The sequence below is a fragment of the Rhyacophila brunnea genome, unplaced genomic scaffold, assembly GCF_057557595.1.
Source record: "Rhyacophila brunnea isolate RB1 unplaced genomic scaffold, BYU_Rbru_1.0 scaffold_4, whole genome shotgun sequence".
Classification (NCBI taxonomy): Eukaryota; Metazoa; Arthropoda; class Insecta; order Trichoptera; family Rhyacophilidae; genus Rhyacophila; species Rhyacophila brunnea.
This window is the reverse complement of record NW_028233068.1, coordinates 31,199,334-31,220,424: the sequence shown is the minus strand read 5'-3', so window position 1 is coordinate 31,220,424 and position 21,091 is coordinate 31,199,334. Positions and strand designations below refer to the sequence as shown.

The 21,091-nt window shown below is 35.0% G+C and overlaps 1 protein-coding gene across 8 annotated transcripts in view; it reads right to left on the bottom strand.

The window, feature by feature from the left end:
* Nucleotides 1–20,812, bottom strand: part of polybromo (protein) — a 53,421-nt gene extending 32,609 nt beyond the window's left edge. For 4 of the 8 annotated variants that reach the window (XM_085953797.1, XM_085953798.1, XM_085953801.1 and 1 more), the window contains exons 1-12: nucleotides 20,736–20,812; nucleotides 15,618–15,772; nucleotides 14,412–14,576; nucleotides 13,512–13,689; nucleotides 13,224–13,372; nucleotides 12,758–13,012; nucleotides 12,016–12,142; nucleotides 10,952–11,089; nucleotides 9,730–10,089; nucleotides 8,921–9,198; nucleotides 7,700–8,331; nucleotides 6,548–6,706 (exon numbers count right to left, since the gene is read on the bottom strand). In XM_085953797.1, the coding sequence (XP_085809923.1) occupies nucleotides 6,548–6,706; nucleotides 7,700–8,331; nucleotides 8,921–9,198; nucleotides 9,730–10,089; nucleotides 10,952–11,089; nucleotides 12,016–12,142; nucleotides 12,758–13,012; nucleotides 13,224–13,372; nucleotides 13,512–13,689; nucleotides 14,412–14,576; nucleotides 15,618–15,758 (2,582 nt within the window). In that variant the 5' untranslated portion in view covers nucleotides 15,759–15,772; nucleotides 20,736–20,812. The remainder of the gene's footprint in view (nucleotides 1–6,547; nucleotides 6,707–7,699; nucleotides 8,332–8,920; nucleotides 9,199–9,729; nucleotides 10,090–10,951; nucleotides 11,090–12,015; nucleotides 12,143–12,757; nucleotides 13,013–13,223; nucleotides 13,373–13,511; nucleotides 13,690–14,411; nucleotides 14,577–15,617; nucleotides 15,773–20,735) is intronic. The other 4 variants (XM_085953799.1, XM_085953800.1, XM_085953804.1 and 1 more) reach the window with 1 other exon arrangement.
* Between the last annotated feature and the right edge of the window lie 279 nt (nucleotides 20,813–21,091).

Sequence of the window (21,091 nt, the reverse complement as noted above, 5' to 3'; positions counted from 1 at the left end):
GTGATAGCAGGCAATTATTGAAATGATTCAGTGTTAAGACTTTGATAACGCATCCAGACGTATTCTACAACACATTATTGTTTCCTTTAATTCAAGTAATGTAGTGCAGTGTATTTTGTTTTTATCAAATATAAGTTTAAGGATTCGAATGATGGTGGAGTTAGCTTTAAAAGCTGAAAAACTTCTAAAAAGGTAAGACTTTGTGATAAATATTATACTAAAATGATATACAAAACTAACCTTAATATTATTATTGTTATGAAACTTATTATTATCGACTTATCTTATGTACCTATGTATTTATTTTATGCACCTACAATAATAAACTCTTTCAATTAACACAACAGTATATCAATCAGATCTATGATATTTTTGTTTTTGCAATGTTACAGATTTTCAAAAATGTGACAAGTACATTTCCTGATGCTGAAGAACCCATGTTGGATATAGATAAGGATGCTGCTGGTTTGCAAGAGGAACAATACCCATTATAATATAGGCTTTTTTCAACCAAACAAGGACCTATGTGACTTTTGTGAAAAATATAAAAATTGCAGTAGCGAAGAGAAAAATATAATTCAAGTTAAATAATATATGACATTCATCAAAAAAAATAAACAATTATCGAGAACACAGAAGGCGAAAGACGAATAAAATAGTATGTTGCTGTAATCTGCAGGCCGTATTATCAACACCAAATGCCCAGATATCAGTGCTATATTATAAAAGAAAGCTTTCAACCTATAATTTTACCATCTTACACACATTAATAATAAAAATGGTTACTGTTTTGTTTAGCATGAAGGGACTACAAACAAAGGGGCCAATGCAATTGGTTATTGTGTTGTAAAATTTTTGGAAGATAAATCAATTGGGAAGGAAGTCATTTTTTATTCGGATAATTGTGCCGGACAGAATAAAAATAAATTTATTACAGCAATGTATTTATACGCCCTCCAGGATTTTAACCCGGCCGGCGCCGATGTCACACACCTTGTACAAATCGGCCAAATTCGCAATGCGCATGTGTATAAATCGATGCCACCGCGTCCGTATTTATCATACGGGACTGATTTTTTCACGTAAATTTGGCCTGATTTGTCCTTCTCCTGCCACCTATGACATATTTTAAAAGCATTGGTTCTAAATATAAAATAATCACCAAAGTTTCGAACCAATTCGTATGGCCAAGTTTTGCCGGTCGACAGAAATCAGTTTGAACTGCGCGCCGCGTCTGCGCAGTATACGACAGACTTTCAACCGAGCGGGCCATTGCGCGGGATTGTATTTATCGCATACAAGTTGAATATTTACCGCAATCGTTGATAAATACTTTTTTTGCTGTCTGGTGTACTTATCACATTAAAACTGGCATGATTAACTATTGAACATATGATTTTATTTTATCGCGATTTTTAAAATACTTTTTGTACTGTCTACCGTGTCCCATTTTAGTGAATGTGAAAATTAATACTGATATCAATAACTATGGTGTGTGAGTTTAATGGTTTCTGTGATTTGGCGTTTCTTAATACTGTAGTTAAACATTTTAAAAACATTTCATAGTTTTATAGTGCGTAAATATGGAGGAAGAAAATGTGCGTACTAATGAGGAATTGGACTCGGATTATGACATGTCGGAAGAGGAATTGGAACAACATGAGACTGATCATGATGTTGACGATACGGACTCTGACGAACCAATTGAATTTTTGCGGTCATGGAGAACTGGTCCGTATATTCCAATAGTTCACGAATTCAATGATTGTCGATCTGGCGTGACATCGAACGACTTGGACGAATCCTCTCCCGAATGTCTTTTCTTTGAACATTTTTTGAATAAAAATATAATGTCGGAAATAGTGAACCAAACGAATACATTTTTTAACCATTCGTACAGTGCGGGAGACCTCAGACCGAAATCGCGGTCACACAATTGGACAGACACGTCAGTGCCGGAGTTGTATACATTTTTTGCCGTATCAATGCTGATGACTCGAAATAAGCACACGTCGATAGAGGAACATTGGAGTACCGATCCTTACCTGCATGCAGACATTTTTGGGAAAATAATGGCTAGAAATCGATACCAACTTATTTTACAAATGCTTCATTTTTCTGATCCTAGTGTGACCGCCTCAAATGATAGACTAGCTAAAATTAGATTACTGTTAGAACACACAAGAACAATTTTTAGGGAAACGATGATACCGTATCAGAATCTTTGCATAGATGAGAGCATAATCGTGTTTAAGGGTAGATTAATTTTTAAACAATTCATTCCTTCCAAAAGACATCGATTTGGAATAAAAATGTTTGTGATGTGTGACGTAATGACAGGATATATTATTGACTTTATAATTTATTGTGGGGAAGGGACTGACATACAAGACAATGAAAATCTCGGTATTTCCGGTGCGGTAGTGACAACGCTAATGAAAGACTATATCGGGAAAGGTCACACCTTATGGTGTGATAACTGGTATTCGAGTCCGGCGCTCTTTAAATACCTTCACTCTCACAAAACGAATGCTTGCGGTACAGTGAGAAAAAATCGTAAAGATATGCCAGAGTTCAGCAAACTGAAAAAGGGAGATACCGAGGCTAAGTACAATAGTCCACTTTTGGCTCTGAAATGGCACGATAGGAGGGATGTTCACATGCTATCCACCCTCCACGATGCATCATTTGGACCAACGGGAAAAGTGAACTATAGAACTGGCGAAAACATTGAAAAACCAAAATGTGTTATAGATTATAACAAAAATATGGGTACGGTAGATAAGTCCGACATGATGCTTAGCAACTTGTCGTGTATGAGAAAATCGATCAAGTGGTATAAAAAGGTCGCATTCCACATGATCGACTTATATTTATTAAATGCTTTTTATTTATATAAATTTATTAAATCTGACAAAAAAACATTGGGCGATTTTCAACTCTGTGTAATAAAACAACTAGTGGACAAATATTGTGTGAGAATTTCAAATGCACCCCTGCCTAAGCCGACAGCGTCAACTAGCGATAATCCCGTACGATTATTGCCCAAAAGTGCAACGGGACATTTGCCAGAATACATTTTACCGACACAAAATACCGATAAGCCTAGAAGAAGATGTTTCGTATGCGGGAATTCTAAAAAAAATCCGAAAAAAACAAAACTCTCTCGCTATATGTGCCCAACGTGTGATGTTGCGTTATGTCTGTCACCTTGCTTTAAAATATATCACACATCTAAAGAATTTTAAAATAGGTTTATTATTGTATTTGTTTTTTTTTTTAATATGTGAGTTCGTGTTAATTTATCAATAATATTCAATAAGTGAAGTGTTTGTGTAGTTTAAATATATTAAAAGGGTCCCCTTTATATTTGTTTACGACTCAACCCGAAGACATTAATATGTGATTTATCGATATGCACTTGAAAATTAGTAACGCTCGATTCGTGGGAACGTATGCACAAGTGTCAAAATATTACACACCGCGCAGAGCTCTAACTATTTGCTACAAAATGGCGACTTCGGTAAGTTCTTTCAAATTTGGATAGCATTCGTTTGTTCGAGTGTTTCTGATATTATAACTGATTTATTACGGTTTTTTAGTGTGTCGAAATTATCTTAATGGCTTTGGGTTCTCGACTGGAGCTGTGACATATTTTTTATTGCTTTTTTTAGTATAGAACAAAGACGATAATGAAATTCATGCGTAGTTATGGTGCGTCATACGATTTTTGAGGCAGGTGCCGGGTTAATATCCCAAAAATCACACACAACTTTTTGGTCGTAGGACACACCTAGAACGAGGGTGACTCTATAACACTCTTGCATAGAGAAACAAAAAAATAGTCTTGAAGTCAGGTCCAATTTATATACCAATACAGTGGATTCCAGTGATTCACTGGAAATTGGCACTGACGACAGTGGCGATGCTCCCTTGAGAGCGCTGGAGCGGTGAACACCCACCCACTCAATAAATGCGAAAAGACTTATTTTTTTAAATAAGTATTTCATTTATATTTGATTAATTGAAAGTGTTCTGCACCGCGATTTCCTAACTCTCGTCTCGTGTGGCACCAGACGAGATGACGTAATTGTGACGTCACGCTCGAGGCATGCCGACCGCGCACAGAATAACCATAGAAAATTTTATTATGATACACCTATATGTGTATGGTGACAATGAATAGCGCCGCTGTCTGACCACTCGCTATTTTCTCGAATGCTATTATCACTCCGGTAGTACGTCAAAATGATGTCATATGACGTCATCTCGACCGGGAAGCTTGCACTCGCAAGTTCTAACATAGAGCCCCTGATCTATTACCGTAGTCATTAATTCATATACAAAAACTAATTCTAATATGTGTTTTTAACCGGCTATTTTAAATATTATATGTTGATGGGAGCGATACCCGACATCACTCGAACTAAGCGCCCAGTTCGATTTCTTTGCAATGAGAAAGAGCGTCGTCTGCCTCGTGGACTAGCAATATGTAAATATTTTTTCTGCGTGCTCCGGAGCGACAGTTTCAGTCGCTCCCGGCCCGAATGCGGCTTCACCGGTTTTAAAACAATACAGTTTGTATCACACGTACAATTATTGTTTGACAATTTTTATTCAATATTATTATACAAATTAATTCTTTTCACAGTACGTATATTAAATTTCCGCACATGTTGACAACATTTCTCAAATTTAGGCGAAGTACAATTTAAAAATAAACTTTCAGTTTGATAACTAAATTCACAATGTTTATCAAGTATGATATCTCTCCAAACTAGCTCTGTGGGGGGTTTAATATGCGTGGTAGGGTGGAAATCGTAAAATATCACGGCTACATGCTTAAATAATGTCAATTTTGATGAGTTACTGCTTTCAAGAGCCACATTAAATCAGGTCACCTATTTTCTTAATTTGTTTTTGAAGTAAGCCAATCCTTAATATGTTGCTTCTCATTAGCAGAAGTCCTATTTTTTTTATTGGAATTGATTGATAAATGGCATTGTTGATGATAATATTCTCAATAGTTTTTTTTTGATTTTTTGGTGAAGTTTTGATGAAGGCAAAGGCCTTTTTACGGCAGTCAAAAGGTGAAAAAAGTGAACTCCCAGTAAAATAACTCACCGGTCACCACTGACTGACGAGATTTTTGATTTTCACAAGTTAGCAAATGAAATGGGCAATAATTTTCAACTCAACGAAAATAGTAAAAAGGTTAGTTGGGTAGACATTTGCGTTATTGAAGTGAGGAAAAACAATCCTTATTGCCTGTTCTATAAAAATAAGCATGAAACAGAAGTGTTTGATGTAATAAATATTAGAAAACGTCAGGGCGGACGTCAATCAGTACAACCTCAACTACACAAAGCATTTATAAAACCACCTCGGATCTCCGAAGCAAAATTAAATGACTTGATTTCCCTATGTTCATCAAAAGTGATACCAGAAATACACCATAATTTTTATAAAAAAAACTTTCATCTACACATTTAAATACAGATTCAGATAATAATTGACGTCGATAAAATTAATTATAAAAACATTACAATTATTGTAATTTGCTATTTTTATTTTGGTTTAAAATTGTATGCATCTATTTTAATAAATTATAGTTAGTAAGCTTAAAATATCAAAATATTATAGGTAAATATCATTCTTGATTTATTTAATAATAATATAATATATTATATTATAATGGTATTACCAAAGTTCCCAATAAAAATCTTACTGCAATTCAGGTAACTGCGAAATATCAACATTTTCTATGCATCATGAAAGTGTAAAACCATAGCAACTGCTAAAACTTGTAATCTTGATGGATTTATATGAAAAAAAATAAAATTAATAAAAGAACATGTCATAATGTATACATACACCAAATATTATTGTTTTATTTTAGAAACTCTATTTATCCTGACCAAATGAAAACTTCAAACCCTTATATCTCCAAACTATGTAATTTGCACATACGTTGGTTTTACACTCACGGTGCGATATGGCATATAAAAATATTCAATAAATCATAATAAAGTACACTATTTTATGAGTCTTCTTAAAACATCATAAATTACTTATTTTATGAAGGTAATAAGGAGGAAGGAAGGAGTTGTATCGAAAATTTGGTAGGTACATCTACGATCATAAACAAAATTAATGAAAATCAAAAAAAAAAATTCAAGATTTTAATATTTTTCTCCCATACATTTCATATTACGTAATTCGTTTTTTTTTTTTCGATTTTCGGTCCCGTGGAATTCGTATTAACGAGGTTGTACTGTATTATAGCAAATCAGTAAATTTTTTTGTGGTGAATGGTGAATGGCCACCGTGGAGTCAACATATTTGGCTTCTAAGCTGTGGATTACGGGATGAAGTACCTAAAATTTGCATCCGATGCAAGTACCCATGAAGTTGAGCAAAAAGTTAATAGACAATTCTGTGGAGGCCCATATTCAAGGAAATGGTTATTTATTAACTTTTTACGATTACAGCAGCTATCATACGCATAGTGTGTAATGAATAACTACTAAACTCAGTGGAAATTTACCTTTCAAAAACACCGAACATATCTTCTTGGAAGTGATCTAATCTCTTGTATAAACCTTTGTCCAGTCTCCGCTTGACCAAATCCAAAGAAATGGCTCTGGTGCGAGTTCCATTCATGTCATCGTGCTCTGGAAGTTCTGCCATACTGTCAGAAAAGCACCTGAAAATAAAACGATGATTAAATAATATCACGTTTCTTTTATTTTATATACTTACTCGTGGGAAAACTGTACTGAACAACAGCTCTGCTTAAATTAATAACTGAACTGTCATTTACTTGGTAGAACAACCTTATAATCGTTTTGAAACAAAGTGGTTTTTGTTAATTCTATGATATTTGTGTTATTTATGTTGACGGCTGTTTTGGGTTACAAATCCATCCTCGGACCGGTCTACAGAAACTAAGGCCCATTCTCAGACAATGCTGATAGAGAGAGGATCTATTTATTTTGCTTAATTGTTTTCATTATTTTTTACCTATTTAATTATCTTACCAAATTAAAATAGTTTGTGATATCCTAGAACCAGTTGCTTCAAAATCAGCCAACAAAAAATATCAATACAATGTGTGCTACAAGTGTTCATATACGCATGCAAAAATGGACCTTAAATCTCGTGTTTAAAAAATGTGGCTTGGAAAGCGCATATTGGGCTAAAGGTAGAAATACCACAAACTAAACCAATGGTTAAGCTGATGAAATAGTAATAGGCGGGATATGTCACTTGGCGAATGGATAACAGCTGGATCAATGCAGTCATACAGTGGTAACCATGAGGCATTAAACCGCCAGTCACCTAAAAAATAGCTGGTTTGACGGATTGACTCGGTTATGTAATTCGTGTCGGAATAGCAATGTGGAACTAGGGACCGACAAGAATAAAAAGAGATACAGGATGTCTTCATCTAACAGTGGATCAACCTTGGTGGAGGACGATGATAAACTTTGTGTTCAATGTCAAATTGATTTGCTCATTTTAATTTTGGAGAATCTACATATGTAAGTGTATACGATTTCAATATGTCAATAATTTCAATTGGATTAGTTATAGGTGGGGTAAATTTGTTGAGCTTGTCCTTGTCATTGTCATTACATACAAGTATATGAAATGGAAGGGTAAAACGTTGATGATTATTTTTAACTATAAGTCTCACCTTCCCTCTTCATCTTGATGATTATAAACGGTGGTAAAGAGATTCATGAAGATTTCCTGAACAGCGGAAGCCACATCTGGCACGGATTCATCGTCTTCTCTCAGCATCTGCTTAGTCTGAAGGCAAACTCTCTGCAGCACGAGGGCGTCTTTATATATTTGTGAATCGGGCTCGTTGTACTTGCAGGCGTTGTCGAACATCAAAACAAAATCGGTGGCCAACTCCTTCACCGATGAATAAATCCCCGACTTCAGCTTCTGAGCGATCCGTTCCATGTCGATGGGACTTTTGATCAGCTCATAGTAATCGGGGTACTCCAGTTTGTTGGGCAGCTTCATGAATATTAGAGCCAGCTGTCTGTTTTTAGGGTCCCTGTAATCTCGTATGGCATCGTACAGAGTCCTCAACTTCTGCTCAATGGGAGACAGCTGTTTGGGTTTGGACTTGACGATCTTAAGAGGAGTCTTCCTCTCGGTAGCGTTGGTCAGATCTTTAAGCTTGTCATTGAGAGCCTTCTCCAGCAGATTGGCGTCCTCATATATCATGGAGCCCTCCTCATTGTACTGCCGGCAATTGGAAAACATCACCTTGAAGTCTGCGACGATTTGATCCAGAGAAGTGTAGCGCTCATTCTGAGGGAAAAATACAACTGTCAATGTGATGCTTGAATACTTAAAATATTGTGGCAGTGGAGAAAGGTGCCTGTTGAAAGAAAGTAGGCTGTAGTAGGTACCTAACTGAAAAAGTCCTAGAACTTTTCCTAGAACAGTCCTAGTATTTTACTGATACAATTTACTGAAGATAAAATATTCTATTTTACTTTTTTTATAATAGATATTTCACTAAAAAAGACAACATGCACTAAAATAGATATTTTATTTAAAAAATAGTGATGTCCAACTGGGAATCGAACTTACGCTAAAAAATCTATTTCTCATTAGTTTCATTATTTGGCCATCTTATCCATCCACTGTGTGTAAAATAAAAAACTTAGTCATATATATAGACAATATGTACAAAGGTAAGCGCAGTTTTTGAAGGTATGAGTCATTTCACATAATGAAGCAGACAGCGTTAAGATCTTAAGGACAAATGGTACCAAACTACATACAAAAAAATTGGATTATCCAAACTCTACACCCCGAATTGGAATACTCTTTGGAATATGGATTATCAAGACTAATATTTAATGCATTATAATCCAACAGTGCTAATAGTTACCTTGATGTTGGACTCAATCATGAGCATGTCGATGGGCCTCTCTATGACATTATAATAATCGGGATAGAGTTTCTTGGAGGGTTTCTCCATGAAGAGGAGCATGGGCTGACGGCCATCAGAGCAGGTGAACTCCAGCAAGTGTTTCTGAAGATAGTTCAGCTTCTTGCGAATGGGGATGACAACGGGTGCCGCCGCCCGCGCCGGAGTGGCTGGATTCGATGCCTGCCCCGATGCCGATGACGGATTGCCCACCGGGAGAGGGTTCAAGCGAGGACGACCTGTCAAGCAATTTATACAACTCAATTAATTTGCATGCCTCACATGACGACATAATATGGTCGAGGTAGAATGGTTGAATCAAAAAAGTTGAAGAAAAATCTTCTTCTACGGAGATGGAACAATTATATTATGTATTACATAAAAATGAGCCTGATGATTAAATCAGCAAAAAGTTGCATGTTCACCCGTAGCAAGTTAACCCATGCGTTTTGAGGTTTATTTTCCAAGGCTACAAGGTGATAAAAATGTCTTGTCTTGCACTAGTGCACAAGCATGGAAGTGTTTTATACGATGAACCATCATTAGTTAGAAAAACAGTACGTAAATAAGTAATTGAAGCAAGAGTGTCAACAGTGGATAACTAGTTGCATTTATTTACAAATTTTTAAAGGTGTTGCCAACACAAGAAATATTAATTTTTCTTTGTGCTGTTACCAATTCGACTGTACTATAAATATTTCAGAAGCTTTGCAAATATTTCGATAGGTTCCTTAGTCCAAACTCAAGGATCGAAACTGAAAGCAACTAACCTCTCCCGCGACCAGGGGTGGCAGTAGTGGTGGTGGAGGAGCTCTTGATGGAGGAGAGGCTCTGTCCGTCGTCGCTGGAGGAGTCGTGCACGATGTCGAGGAGATCCTGCACACGTTGCTGCATTAGGCGCTGCAGCTTGACAGCGTCCTTGTAGAGGCGGGAAGTGTTGGCGTTGTACTGCTTGGCGTTCTCTAGCATGATGTTCATGTCACCGGCCACCTCTGACAGCGTACCATAGTCCCCACGTTTGATCTTCATCTTTATCTGCGTGAGCGACATGGGGTTCTTGATCTCCTTGTAGTAGTCGGCGTAGTAGCGTCGGGACGGCAGCTTCCAGAACGGCTCTGACATCGGGACCCCTATGCAATTTTCAATACAATATTTAATACAATTATAATGTCGTGGGTCCCAAGTTAGAATCCTGGGAAGAGCAAATAACATTATATTTCAATTTGTGTTTGGAGTCAGAGTATGGACCCTGTAGGTTCAGCAAGTGGCTAACATCCATTTCTCGTAAAAACAAACTATCTGTTAATACAAACCTCCACCCTTTGAAGGGCCCATATGATTCGAAATTATTATTAGGATCGGACATGGTCAAAAGAAAAAGAATATTTAAACATTCTATTTCTCTCTGATTTTCATTTTAAAGGATAAGCTCTAGCATCGTAACATACTAAGAAGATTGAGAAAAACAAATTGTCTGTGGCCTCCGAGTGTGGTGGAAGAAATATTTGATGACCATTAAAGTGTAAATTAACCATTTGAAACATACAATTCGAAGAAAATCACGAATGGACAGGAACAAATAAAAGCTATTAATTTTAAGGAAATGATAAAAAAATTCTCTTGACAATGAAAGATTTACATGAGAGGAAAATTCATTTCACTTATTTTAAATGATCAATATTTAACATAGGTATATATTGCCTATATTTTTTGTTAGAATTCGTTGCATTCGAATCGAACTACCCTGACCTGACACTATATGACATTTCAAGACAAATATTGGTCTCACGATTTTACAATAACATCTAAAAAGGGTTAAAAAATTACTAACCATAAATTACGTCGCAGATAAGAGGATGTCTGTAGACTGTCACACATAAGAAATAACATTTATTACAAAAAAACTCAGTTTAAAAAGGAAATATAATGACTAGTTTGAAAATCCATTTCTTCAATCAGACGAGGTAAAATATGCATGTCATCAATACTGACCATTGGCTCCTTGGTAATTTTTGACGGTTTCCAAGAGCTGCCATTGCGGACTCTCCCTCAAAGTGGAGTCGACGTCGCTGTCAGCTGTCGCTTTTTCTGAGTCGCTCTCTTGAGACTCTGGCGGAACGATTATATTCCCTGATTGGCAAATCGATCAACAGTTAGGTATATACATACATTATTCTTAGATATGACTGGTATGATTTGAATTAAGAAACAATATTGAAACACTCAATTGCAAAACCATTAACAATTCCATTAGAGATATCACAGTTAAAAGAATAGATTTATGCAAAAGTGTAGAAGAAAAAAAATCTATGTTGAACTTACAATAAAAAAAACAGTAAAAAATTAGTGTTTCCATGTATTTTTTTTTAATTTCAACAATGACATGTAGTTTGTAAGGTCTCTCAAAGTCAAGATTAATGAATAATTCAGAGTTTCAATGTATGTGAATTTGAAAACAACATCGATTTATGTAAGAAATAAAAATGCATTTACTGTAAATTATATAATATATTTTTATGAAATCGTGCCTCTGCAACCGGGTTCCTGCAAGCTATGCTGGGAGCTCGGCAAGAATTTGCACAAGCTTGTGAAAAAAGATAAATATAAAGATTATGTATCAGGTGAAAAAATGTGTTATAGGACCATTTATTAAATAATGGATACTGGCAAGCAGGTCACGCAAAAAGTTGGAAATCACTGCTATCCACTTTAAAATGACAATGTTTAATTAATTTATGTAGTAGTTATTGAGATTCAAACTGCTGAATCAATTCTTTTATGTATATATTATACATCATCTGGAATTAATTAACGCTGTCTCATGAAATCAGGAAAAAGTAGATCTACATGATGTACGACATTCCCTATCAACGTTGCCTCTTTTCTATCTCTTTTACAAAACAATTTCTTTGATTTAGCTGGCAATAAACTAGCGTTCTAACATGATGGTTGAAGGAATTTCATTTCAAACCAACAATATTATTTTACATTTCCCTACATGAAAAAGTGTGTGTAAACTGAGTAATTCAACTTTATCAGACATAAAATTTAGTTACCTGAAACTGCAGCACTGGATAAAGAAAGAGGCGTAGGGCGGGAAGATCGTTTGCTGCGAATGCGTTCTGAAGTTTTAGCCGTCTGCAGGCGGCCATGTTCTATTTCGTTTTTCTTAGCTTGGATGTGCTGAAGTATCAAAAGATTATATTATGAGCCAATATGTATTCGATGTCTTGAAATGTACAAAAATAACTATAGTGAGTGCAAAGACCTTTATTGCCTTTAAATAACCTTTATTTGTACCCACAACTGACTGTACATATAAACAATTTTGCACAATTGAAAATGCATTGGTTAGGTAAATAAAGAAAAGAGAAAGAAGAGAAAATTGCTTAAATAAACATTCAGTCATACAGTTAATAATTTACATCTACCATGTTAAAAAGCATTAGACGAGTTGAAGGAGAAAACATGTTAATATAAAAAAAATATCTTTTCAAGACCATCACTACCCATAGAATAAAAGTACATACTTCATTATATTAACACATAATATAAGAATATTGGTTTGTGACTCTGCTGATAATATCCCAAATTTTATTGTAATTTGATATTATCAATATGTCCATTTACCAACAGTAAGTTGATGTATAACCAATATTAAATATATTTTTATCAACTGCATCTAAAAGGATGCCTGATAAAATTTCAGTCCGGCAGCGTTAGCAAGCCGATGTCTGAATAAACGCAACAATCAGAAGTATCTAATTTTGAATGTCTAAGATGACAGATTTTAATTACTCTTTTCAAGGCCTTGGCATCTTTGTATATCTGAGAGCCCGGCTCATTAAAAGCGCAAGCATTTCTGGTGATGAGCAGAAAATCTCTCTCCATCTGCGAGAGCGATGTGTAATCGCAGTTTTGGACTTTGGTCGCAATTATCTTGAGGTCCATCGGACTCTTGATCACGTCAAAATACTCAGGGTAGCGCTTCTTCAGAGGTAGATTCAAGAAAGCCGTATGTAACGGCCGCCCCTCTATTGTGGCAGACATAACCTATAAAACATACATATGGATTAAAGACTTTAGTTAAATATCGAAAATCAAATGTTTTATATCTATACAAATTATACAATGCAAAAATGCAGTTTCAATTTCTAGTAACAATTTCTATATAATATATTTATTTAAATCAGTGATTAAATAAAAAGAATCTATCAATGCTTCGCTGTATGAAAATATTTATTGCTAAATGGATAAAACTTACGGCGACAAAAAATTCTTCAAATATCTCATCATCATCATTGGTGGTAGAAGTCTCAGATAAATCGCCTTCAACGTTATCAAGACTGGTTGTTGACTTTCTCGATGTGGATGCCAGTCGGGACATGCGGGACGACTGTTTGATATCTTCACCTGTGACAAGTTTAACAACAATAAATTAGTCAAGGTATTTGTGATGATAAAAACTTTGAACCTTTAAAAGAGTAATTACCGCAACTCAATCAACTAAATTTGTTTAAATATGATAACATTTACCAAAAAAATAACTAACCGCTTGAACTCTCAAGGTTCTGTTTTGTCTGAACATATAAATTCCACAGATTCGCTGCGTCTTTATGTTCCACGGTGTCCGATTTATAAAAAGCTTTTGCATTTTTCACCAAAAGTTCGATATCCGCTCCCATGTCATCGATATCTTCATAGGAATCGGTTTTCAACTTTTGCTGGACCTTGAAACATTACCTCAAAATATTAAAATCTGTAAATACATAATGCATGTCAACTTTCCCAACAAACAAAAAAATATTTCTAAGCAATCAACATCTCAACTCGCAACCTCGCTCGCAATTCACAAATGAAGAAAATATTATTTTTGCAAACTCAGGAAATAATAAGTCTGTCTGAAATTTTCAGTTATTGTTTGCTAATTTTATCGTTTAAACATTACAATTATTGAGGTTGATCGACTGAAATTATTCAAGTATAACATTTTCATAAAAGTTGTTTTAGATTTTTCATTAGTTTATATTATTTATTTATTCATTTTTTAAAGTGTTTTTTCTTTTTCTTTAATCAAATGAAATTCAAAGTGATAGTACGACTTTCTTTCCGCTAGCCAGTTGTCATAACAATTTTCAATGGTTGCTTACAATACTGAATGATGTAAATTAACCTTTATTGATTATCAAAAACATTTTAGGCCAAATGCAGGCCAATCGATATTAAATAAGCCTTATCTGAGACGTTCTAATAACAATAGTGTAACTAGATTTTCTTATTTCCACGTATGTCGATGATCTTGGCAGCGTAAAATTAAACATTGCCCGAATGAATTTAGTATATTATGTTGCAATGGCCATTTAAAGATGTCTGAAATTAATTGAAATCAAATTTTGCCTTACGCAATTAAGTGCGACTATGCTATGCACTTGAGAAAACACGAAAAACTTACCCTGAGCAGATCAATAGGTTGTGAAACAACTTCATAGTACTGAGGTTCCTGCCTGCGTTTAGGTGCTCTTATAAACGAATCACATAATAAACTTCCGTCTTCCTTTCTGTAACATCTTATTGTATCATAAAGCTGCTGACAAAGTTCTCCCTGAAATCCAATCGACTGTATTCATACTAAATTACAATACAAATAATTAATTCCAGATTGTCACATACATTATAACGGACACAAAAATACACATCACATTATTGTCGATACGGTTTTACATGAAATCTTAATATTGCACACAATATAAAATGTTAATATTAATTAAGTTAACAATATACAGGAGGCATTAAAAAGAAAGTCATACACAATATAACCAGGAAACAGTAAAGAAGTCAGATTTAAAATGGATAGCAAATAGATAAGTGCAATAAAAAATCTACATCAACACAAGAAAAACAAATCTAGAATAATACTTAGCATTCAATACATTATTTTCGGAGAATCATAATAATTATAAATCCCTTTCCTTCAAACTTAAAAAACCTTATATTGATTTTATTTAAGATCTATTAAGTAATATGTGCATTTAATCCAGGTTATGGGTGTTTCCTCCACCACCTCCTTGTTTTGTATTACACCACTACCTGAGCAAAAATTTAACGAATGATTAACAAATCGGATGCCATTATGCCTTCACAGATCGTGTAACGGTTTTCAGGTTTAAAGTTTTGCAGTTCTTAAATTTGAATGCAATCTGGGTAACGGGTATTAATTAAAAGCTGCCTTGTGGTAACACAACATCAATATTATTACCTACTTCCATTATAACTTAAAACAACGGTTACCTTAGAGCCAAAGAAGGGTTCACCTTTATTTAAAAGTATTTAGATTACTTATAGCGAGCGCGCACAAGCTACGAAACATATTAAATAAGACCACTATTGGTAAACTCTTATTTTTCCGCACCCAGTTCTTACTGTAAAAAAGATTTCATCTTATAGTTGGCATTAGGCAGTCCAATTGATTAACACAAACTAAAAATTATCCTACTGTTCAAAAACTTTGATAGTATGCAACGCCTCTCGATCCATAAATCAGAATAAATGATAAGGCAGGCAAGTGTAGTCCGATGATTGCTGCATTGCTGATATATTATCGGCTGAAAGGTTTGTTCAGTTGAGCAACCCATATGAAGATAAAACAAGCGTTGCTTACAGGATCGGGTCTCCTTTTCTTGCGGGCAGAAGCAGAGGCGGGTGGCGGGGGATTGTCATTGGTGCTGTCACTCTCCTCCCCGTCATCTGCTTCGCCGCGACTCGCCCCTGAAGACGCTCTGCGGCCGCGTTTGCTTGTCATTCTCTATCTCACGTCTGTCTATCAATCACACAATAACAATGCTCATTCAAATTCTACCATTTCTATTATATTTCAAATTTTTGAAAACAATGAATCCTCTGGAACCCTGACATCTTTATTTATAAAATTCGGGAGCAAGGGTTCCAGTTCTACTTTCACCTCTGGTACCTATATATATTAAGAAATATCCAAGACCTTATGTTACAATAGGCCATGTTGCACAAAGGCACGTTATTTTAGAGAAAAAACCAGAAAAGTGAAAGAAGTGCTTTACCTTCTAGGTGTGTTTGTAAGAAGGTATGATTCTTAGGTGGGGAGAGAATTATGGGATAAATTTAAACAGGTGGTAAAGAATATGTTATTTTTAATATTTGTCTGCCTCATAATATGCATTAAAGTTTGTGGTAATTGTGCCGCAGATGCCGTCATGAGCTTTTTTAATATTTTTTTACGAAAACAGTTTATTCCATGTAGAAAATTATAACAAATACCTTTTTCTGTTAGCGCATAGGCTTTTCGATCCAGTAATTGTTAGTTTAAAATTTGAAATTTTCATACATTTTGATGTATCATTATCACTAACTAAGATTATATTATTAGGTAATATTAGGTTGGGTTAGGTTAGGTTTGGTTTGGACTAAAAAGAAAGTTATGAAATCTCATGACGGCATCTGCAGCACATTTACCAAGCTTGTCACGTAAACGCAATGTGCAGTCATTAAAAATTAAACCAAAACTGCCGCCAAAGTCTTGGTCTATGGCAGTGGTCGGCAAACCGCGGCTCGCGAGCTACACGTGGCTCTTTGGCCCCTTGAGTGTGGCTCTACCACAAATGACCACGTATGGACTAAAACAGTGAAAGATAAATCAGTCAAAATGTCATCGATTATAACCAATCAGCATATCGAAGATGTTAAATTGGTTTCAACTTTATTAATAGTAGTTGACGATTTTTGTGACATTAATGATACAGGACAAATTTGTACGATTTATTTCATCTACAGGTAATAAAGAAGAACTTTTAGGACTATTGCCTCAAAGGTCAAACATGTGGAGAGGATATTGCAAATGCTGTAATTGAGTACATGGAAAAACGTCATATTCCACTCGATAAAATTGTGTCAATTTCAACAGATAGGGTGAAAAGTATGACCGGTGTAGGAAAAGGGTTTGTTACTATTTTGAAAGAAAAAAATAAGCATATTGCATCATTCGTCAAAAAGCACTTTGTGTGCAGACATTTCCAAAAGAAATTTGCAAAGTTAGCTCTTAATTATCGCCAATTTTTTTTTTAGTTAGTTTAGTACGCCGATCTTCTGCTGCATAACAGGGTACGTTGGTTATCAAGAGAAAAAAATTTTAAAACGTTTCGCTTCCTTATTAACAGAAATTAAAGCATTTCTCCTTGAGAAGGGTGTTTGTTCACTATACAGAAATATGGTAACGGAAAATCAGTTGATCCAAAAATTCTATTTCATGGGAGACGTTACGTCTCATCTAAATTAGCTTAATCGTAAACTGCAGGGGGAAGGAAATACATTTTTTCGATGTTAGAAGAAGTTATTTCATTAGAAAACAAAATATCCCTTTTTGCTTAAGATTTAGAAAGAGAATCTTCGATTCATTCAAAGCCTGCTGAAACATCGCTACGAAAATAATTCTGATTTTGACATTTGCTATTTCAAAACAACAATTTTAAATATGAGGGAAGCTTTCCTCAACAGGTTTCAGGAATTCAGAAACAGCAAAGCGACGTTAGTCTTTGTTAAAAAAACCTCTTAATGCTATGGTAACAGAATTAATTTTTTCTCCCTTTAATGTTGACATTGGCAACTTTGAAATGCAACTGCTGAATTTAAAAATGAAGAATTATGGAGCTCTACATTTCAACGTCTCTGTGCTGATTAGACATATTGGAGAAAAACAAATATGCGTATGGTTCATAGCACAAGTAGTCTTCTTTGAAAGACCTGGAGAAGAACACGTGATGATTTTTAACACCTAGAATAGTATTCTTGACTCATAATAATAGAACATATTATGTTCTATTGAAAAAACTAGCGTTTGCTGTTCTTTCCTTTTCCGGTTCTACATATTCATGCGAACAATCTTTTGCAAGCATGAACCTTATCAAGAGTAAGGTCGTCTTATTGATTAAAACCTGGAATCGTGCCTAAAATTAAAAACTACAACATACAATCCTGACTTACCCAAACTTTTCAAGGAGATGGAAGGCAATTGTTAATTTAAAGAGAATTTATGACTTATATTTTTATCAATAAATAAGATCATTATTAAATAAGACATCAAATTTTTCAGTGTACCTACCTATAGTTTAATTAAGACTTAAAACTTTAATTAAAGTTTATTAAGTTAATAATCAGTGTACCTACATCTATCAGTGGCGAAGGCTCCATACTAAGCGATTATTTAAAGCCTACCTTCTAAGAAAACTATATCTTCAAGTAGTTATTTCAAATATACATAAATAAAAATATGGAATATTTTAAAATATTAAGAGTCATCTAGTGTGTGAATTTGAATGTAGATTGGCCTGACTGTTTAAATTAGTCAAGTTTAGAATCAAACAAAAAATTACAAGCGAGTAGCGACATCTGTTTTTGTTCTTTGAATGACGATTATTGAGAGCATAATCGAAAATGGTTTTCTATACTTATGATGACTCATCTCTTCAAGCAAGTCTACAAATTTTGTCGCGTTTCGGAAGCGTCGAGAGACCCGCTTCCAACTCTTTTTGCAAAGTTTATTGTCTATGCCTGCTGCTTTAAGCAAATAATAAATAAATAAGATGATTTAAAAAAATAATGTCTATTGGGTTCAATCAGATATAATTATTAATTGTTTTTAAAAATAACAAATAATTGTATCTCGTGATAATTATTTAGATTAGTTCAGTCATAGACAAACATAATTTATATCATTTTAATTCAGTCAGATTGTTGTTCAAAACATGGTGGTATAGTTTTATTTTGTGAGACAATTCAGTGATTTATTGTGTTCTGAATGTGGATAGATTATCTTCTTTTGTACCTAAGTCATTCGTCAGTTCTTTAAATACAAATTATTTGTAAAAATGTCTAGTTTTCCAATTGAAATTGGTCATTGTTGCAGTACGGATCAAATTTTAAAAATATCGTTTTCGAGTTTGACGTTTATGTGTCCACACATATTGTCGAAATACTCAAAATCATACTAGATTATCGAATCTTTCAATTATAGCTATTGGAAAAGAATTATTAATTAAATTAAAACGTGGGCAAACATTCTGCAGAAAAACAGACGAATTGACTTAGAGTACAATAATGATGATATTATAGTAAGCCTTTATATTAATTACCTACTGAAATATCTTGAAGTGTTTTGAATGGCAAAATGACAACAACGGCTTTTTTCAAAGCCACCAATGATATATTTTTGGGCGTATGTTACGTGTATGAATGTTTATGAAAATACATAATTTAAACTCATCGCTCAATTTTATACCGTCGGTGAGCTATTGAAATTTCAACGATTCAGTGTGTCGTTGTCATTAGTGTGCACATATTATTATTCATCAGTACTAATATCGTAAGTATTATCTTCTTATTTCCTGTAAGTATACCTTACAAGTGTGCTATTTTTCTCTGATCTCTACAGCCTACCTCTTCCCAAAAGTCACCCTTCGCCACTGACATCTATAGTTATACGAACGTATCTTTTTTAACTAATCTATAGCCAGCGAACAAATCGGTCCCGTGTCACCTGGCGCTTATGTCGTTCGAGGCGAACGAGATTCGCGAGAGTGCGCGCGCTGTATAGGAAGAAACGTGGGTACGAAGGACACGCTGCCAGGCGAATTGAATATGTCGTTCGAGGCGAACGAGATACGCGAGAGTGCGCGCGCAGTATAGGAAGAAACGTGGGTGCGAAGGACACGCTGCCCGCCGAACTGAATATGTCGTTCGAGGTGAACGAGATACGCGAGAGTGCGCGCGCAGTATAGGAAGAAACATGGGTGCGAAGGACACGCTGCCCGCCAAACTGAATATGTCGTTCGAGGCGAACGAGATACGTGAGAGTGCGCGCACAGTATAGGAAGAAACGTGGGTGCGAAAGACACGCTGCCCGCCGAACTGAATATGTCGTTCGAGGCGAACGAGATACGCGGGAGTGCGCGCGCAGTATAGGAATAAACGTGGGTGCGAAGGACACGCTGCCAGGCGAACTGAATATGTCGTTCGAGGCGAACGAGATTTGCGAGAGTGCGCGCGCAGTATAGGAAGAAACGTGGGTGGGAAGGACACGCTGCCAGGCTAGTACTATACATTTTATTACGACAACAAAAGACACAATTGACGTAATCTGTCCGAACAAATCGCTATCCGTAATTTACCTATTCGGTCGGAGTCCTTATTAAGTGACTCATTTCCCATATCTAGTTCAGTAGATAAAAAATAAACCTTAACTAAAAATGCATTCTTTATGGAGTCAATGGAAATTAACATAGTTACTTATTATAAAAAAAGTTAGGTAATATTATCCATATCGTCATTTTGGTTAAGATGTTTTGAGACCAAAAACCAAACAAAAAACCAACAACCTATTTATTTTCGGGCTACAGTGGGTTGTGTTAGGTTTTTGGTCTCAAAAGACCTCGATCACAAAAACGATATGGAGTATTATAAATTAAGTTTTTTTGACCTTCCAGAATATGTGAAAATTTGTATCTTATCGTTGTATTATAAATAATGATGCACTACGTATTAAAACATATTGTTCAATCAATACAATGCACTGTATTATTATTATCACAATAATTTCAACATGCGGATGTGTGGGACCAAACACTCTCGAGATTTGATTGCATTTCCTTTCTTGGCCTATTTCCATGAGCAATACAATAAAATATTGGAGATTATATACCCAAATATTGATAATATAGTCAATCTATACTAGTAATAATATGAAAACACTTGCCGGTATTATCCGAAAATTATACCCAAGCGTTGTCAATGTCAATAGACCGAACAAGCTTTTTATCCATAGACTATTTTTACTGTCGAACAAACGTCAAATCAATCAAGTCATTGTCTATGGTCCATAATGCTTGTTCATAGGTCTATTTACCTGGTTCACCCATAAAACTCCAACTTTTTTGGGTACGTTCGTTTGTGCACGATTTTATTTCGTTTGTGCACCTATAATAACCGAAAAATTCTAATTTCAAATTGGGTGTTCCAACTAAACGTTGGGTCACCCAATGTTAAAATTTCAATTTTTTTAGTGCGTTCGTTTGTGCATCGCTACTGTACGTTTGTGCACTTTTTTTTTTC